Source organism: Erigeron canadensis, chromosome 8 (genome assembly GCF_010389155.1).
Source record: "Erigeron canadensis isolate Cc75 chromosome 8, C_canadensis_v1, whole genome shotgun sequence".
NCBI lineage: Eukaryota > Viridiplantae > Streptophyta > Magnoliopsida > Asterales > Asteraceae > Erigeron > Erigeron canadensis.
In genome coordinates this window covers 45,282,305-45,286,586 of record NC_057768.1, presented here as the reverse complement: position 1 = coordinate 45,286,586, position 4,282 = coordinate 45,282,305, and the positions used below count along the sequence as shown (strand labels likewise).

The window sequence follows — 4,282 nt, the reverse complement described above, 5'->3', positions numbered from 1 at the left end:
ACATAGCTGCTCAAGGTGGTTGTCGGTTTTAAAGAAGGATGATTAAATGGTAAATGATGAGAACGAACCTTGCTCTGATACCATGTTCACAAAGATAATCAGAATTGTTATTATTGTAAATTGTATTACAAATGATAAAAAAGACATCCCTATTTATACAATAGACTATAAGCTGTCTTTGGAAATGATATTGTGCCATTGGCTGGAATTGGTTGTCTTGATCCGTGATTATCTTGAGCATTGATGGTTCAAATCTTCTAATTGGGGAAATGATGTTTGACTGATCCCACAATCCTTTCTATTCTAACAATATCAGTATATCAATTCATTAATTTACTAATAAGTATATCATCAAAGGGATGGGTTCCCAACCACCTCTACAACTCCCTACCATAGATTTCTCAAGCTTACACAAGCATGACCAAGGAACCCTTGCCTGGGACGCAATGAAAACCCAAGTACTCAAAGCCCTTCAACAATTCGGTTGCTTTGAAGCGTCTTTCAATCAGATTTCACTTGGGCTTCTGGAGTCTGTTTTCGCCTCTTTGAAGCAGCTATTTTATCTTCCATTAGAAACCAAGCAAAGAAACCACCACGAAAATCCTGTTTACGGCTACATTGGTCCCTCTAAGGATAATCCACTCTATGAGAGCCTGGGAATCGAAGACATTCAAAGCTTCACTAATATCTTGTGGCCTCATAATGGCAACCCTGAATTTTTGTAAGTTATCTAAACTAGTAGTAACTTTTTCAAGACAGTAATACTGTAATTTTTTTAATGTTCTTCCTACTAATATTTGATTTCCTGTTTATTAATAATAGTGAGAACATGAAAAAATACATAGAGAAGTTAGCAGAGTTGGATGAGATGGTAAGGATGATGGTTCTGGAGTGCTTGAATTTGGAGAAATATATGGTTGAACACATGGAACTCTCGAAATATATAACAAGGGTGATGAGATATAGAGTTCCTGACGAACACGAGCCTGAATTGGGACTAGGAGATCACGCAGATAAGAACATAGTGACAATCTTACGTCAAGATGACGTTGGAGGACTACAAATACAGAACAAAGACGGCGAATGGATTGAAGCAAAAACTTCTACTGCAAATTGCTTTGTTGTTATGGCCGGAGAAAGCTTCCATGTAAGCTGACCCAATATATATAGGACTTATTTAAGCAACTAATTATTAACAAGTTTTAAGTTGTGAAAATATTAATTATATATGGATGGATGTGCAGGCGTGGACAAATGGTCGAGTGCGTGCACCGGTTCATAGAGTGGTAATGAAGGGAGACCAGACTAGGTTTTCAATCGGTTTGTTTTCGGTTGGAAAACCAGGGAAATTCATAAAGGCCCCCGAAGAAATGGTGAATGAGGACTACCCGTTACTCTTCAAGCCTTTTGATTACGAAGAGTTTCTTAAATTCTTTCTTTTGGAAGAAAATATCGGCAATAAGTTGGCATTAGACAAGTATTGTGGCGTGTCTTCGATCTAGTAAGATTAATATTTGTACAAATAATTATTTGCCATATTGAAGCAGATCGAATATTGTTTGGTTTAATTAATTATTAGTCGCGAGTCCACCATATTTATTTAGTGTTTGATGAAACATTTTTTAGATGAATATTTGTTTATTTAGTAATAATTAATAATAATCTCATATTGTACATGGCCACATGTGTGTTGCTCTAAGCTAGTTACACACTACTGCACGTTCGTTAATTAGTGTGCTGGTATACAAGTTTTCACTCTCCCAGCCGATTATGGATATGTGGGCATGGAATCTATCGGCCACGTCCAATAATGTTTTTTTTTTAAAAAAGAATGACACACATCAATTACAAATAGTAGCAGCTGGGACTTCTGACTAGTGACAGAGTTACATACAGACTAACCGTGAGTGATCTTACAATATTTATAGTATTTTATAATTTTATTTTAGTATTATTTTAATATATTATGAATAGTATAGCTTAACTACTTGACGGATTATGATCCCCTAAAGTTGAGTATAATTTTACTAGTGAAGTTGGCTTAATCATGACCATTAGATCAAAATAAAAGGTCAAGATTCAAAACTTATATTTGAATCTTGACCATTAATTTTAATCCAATGGACAAAATTTTCAACTTCATTAGTAAAGTTGGTTTGAACTTTAGGGGATCTCAATCCCTAATTGACCACCCAATTAAACATCCGCATTAAATTACGTATAAAAAATGTTTAGAATAATTTTAATAATTAAATTACACTATCAGTCTTTTATTTTTTTAAAGTATCACTATTAACTTTTTAAATAAATCACTTTTACATCAAATATTCACACCACTCGATAACACCTCCACCACCACAACGCCACGAATACTGTCGCATTGCGCGGATACTGTGTTATTACATTTAAAATCTCATACATTAATTTACATCAAGACAAATTAAGATTATTGATCTAATTTATATATATATATATATATATATATATATATAATTATTAAAACAGTAGGAATCCGAACGATTCTAAAGCTTTTAAAAGTTTAAACCTTTTTATAAAATTGCCATATAGGATTTTATCTTATGTAGCATTTTCAAATTTTTTTAACTATATATTATTTTTTCTTATTATACTTATAGAAATATCAAAAATTAAAAGTAACTCCATACTATTGATTAATCGGAATTTTTTTGAACATTGATTCATCAAATCTATGTTATTTGGCAAAAATATTTCAAACTTTTTAATTCTCACTTATTATTGTCAATATATATTAAAAAAAATAAGAAGTTATTGTACGATTTTAAATCTTTTTATTTAGAAAAATGATATTACCTACCCATACATCAAAAAATATCAAATCAAATCTTATACATATCTCGAAAATTAGTATCCCGTACAAAAAAAATTATATTGTTTATATTCATATTAAATCAAATCATATTTTTGGGTCACAAAATCCCTTAAATTACCCCATCCAAATATTCAAGTTCTCACCGAAAAATATAATACCTTTGCTATCTATCTTATTATTCTTACTTTTTTTTTTTGTTATTGTTTTTGGATATAACTTTATTTATATTGAATTTGTGTATATGATTAGTTTTAGTTGTGAAATTAGCTTATACAGATTTGGTTTTGCTTATACACGGGCATTTTTCTTATTCTATTGCTTATACACAAAATTAATGATTATCCCTTTAAATTCGATAGGTTTTAAATACAAGGGTGTATTGAAAGCCAAAACAGGAGACTTTTTGTAATTTTGATATTTTAATTTTTTATATATTGTGGTTGAGCATTGCTAGATTCAAGAATGAACGATATTTTTCAGGTGATCAATTAATCCCTTTTTAATTTGATTTAATTATAATGTTTAATATATGTATTTTTTGATGTGCAGATCTTAAGTGATGGCTCATCCAAGATTCGGAATGGCTAAAAAGAAGACTCAAAGCTATTACTTTCGATGCATGATATTTTGGTGATTTGTGATTATGGGATTGAGGCTGACTTTAGCTCAACTTTGAGCTTCAAAATATATTGATATGTTACTTTAGATCAACATGTAATATGTATGGATATATGGTCATGAATTAATTATTATGTTCGCATTAGGGATTTGAAAATGTACTTATCTAAATGCGAGAATCAGTGTAGCCATGGAATATAACAATTTGTAAATATTTGATTGAATGCGTTTAGGATCAAGTTTGTAGGTGAAAAATTATTTTTGACATTGTTGTGCTTAGGATCAGGTATGCACTTGGAAAATTATTTTGAATTGCGCATAACCAAAAATGGGGGTAATTTATAAGGAATTTTAAATTTATATTTTTCTAAAACATGAAAGTTAGACCATAATAAACTACAAAAAAAAAGGAGTATTATATTGTTAATTATATAAGATGTATCTTATATTTTATATTTGACATCGTGTTGTTTCCGTCAATGACACTACAACAAAAAGTTAACAATTAGTAATGTCTACATAAGAATTGTAAGTTAAAACTTCAATCAACTTTAATAATATACCGCGCATCGCGCGAGTCAAAGACCTAGTATATATATATATATATATATATATATATATATATATTTACATCTTGTAATTATTCGGCCACTTGAAACTTAAACTCTTGGATCACTACCAGCTATGAATCAACTAGTTTTAACATTTGTTGTTTGTTACTAAATAGATTGAACCAAAAGTCACATTTTCCTAGCCAAATTTCATTCACTATAGTTGATTTGCGATTATATATATATATATATATATATTGAG

General features: G+C 30.2%; 1 protein-coding gene across 1 annotated transcript; it reads left to right on the top strand.

Moving 5' to 3' along the window:
• The first annotated feature begins 359 nt into the window (after nucleotides 1–359).
• Nucleotides 360–1,541, top strand: LOC122610962 (probable 2-oxoglutarate-dependent dioxygenase AOP1). The gene is made up of 3 exons (XM_043783914.1): nucleotides 360–721; nucleotides 823–1,147; nucleotides 1,245–1,541. The coding sequence occupies exons 1-3, from the start codon at nucleotides 360–362 to the stop codon at nucleotides 1,500–1,502; spliced, it is 945 nt and encodes a 314-aa protein (XP_043639849.1). The 3' UTR covers nucleotides 1,503–1,541.
• The last annotated feature ends 2,741 nt before the right edge of the window (nucleotides 1,542–4,282 follow it).

Bases quoted from the DNA above. Each gene is read 5' to 3' on its own strand.
- LOC122610962 (XM_043783914.1), top strand. From the start codon at position 360: ATGGGTTCCCAACCACCTCTACAACTCCCTACCATAGATTTCTCAAGC. The intron at 722-822 runs GTAAGTTATCTA...TATTAATAATAG, and splicing joins AATGGCAACCCTGAATTTTT to TGAGAACATGAAAAAATACA. The intron at 1,148-1,244 runs GTAAGCTGACCC...ATGGATGTGCAG, and splicing joins TGGCCGGAGAAAGCTTCCAT to GCGTGGACAAATGGTCGAGT.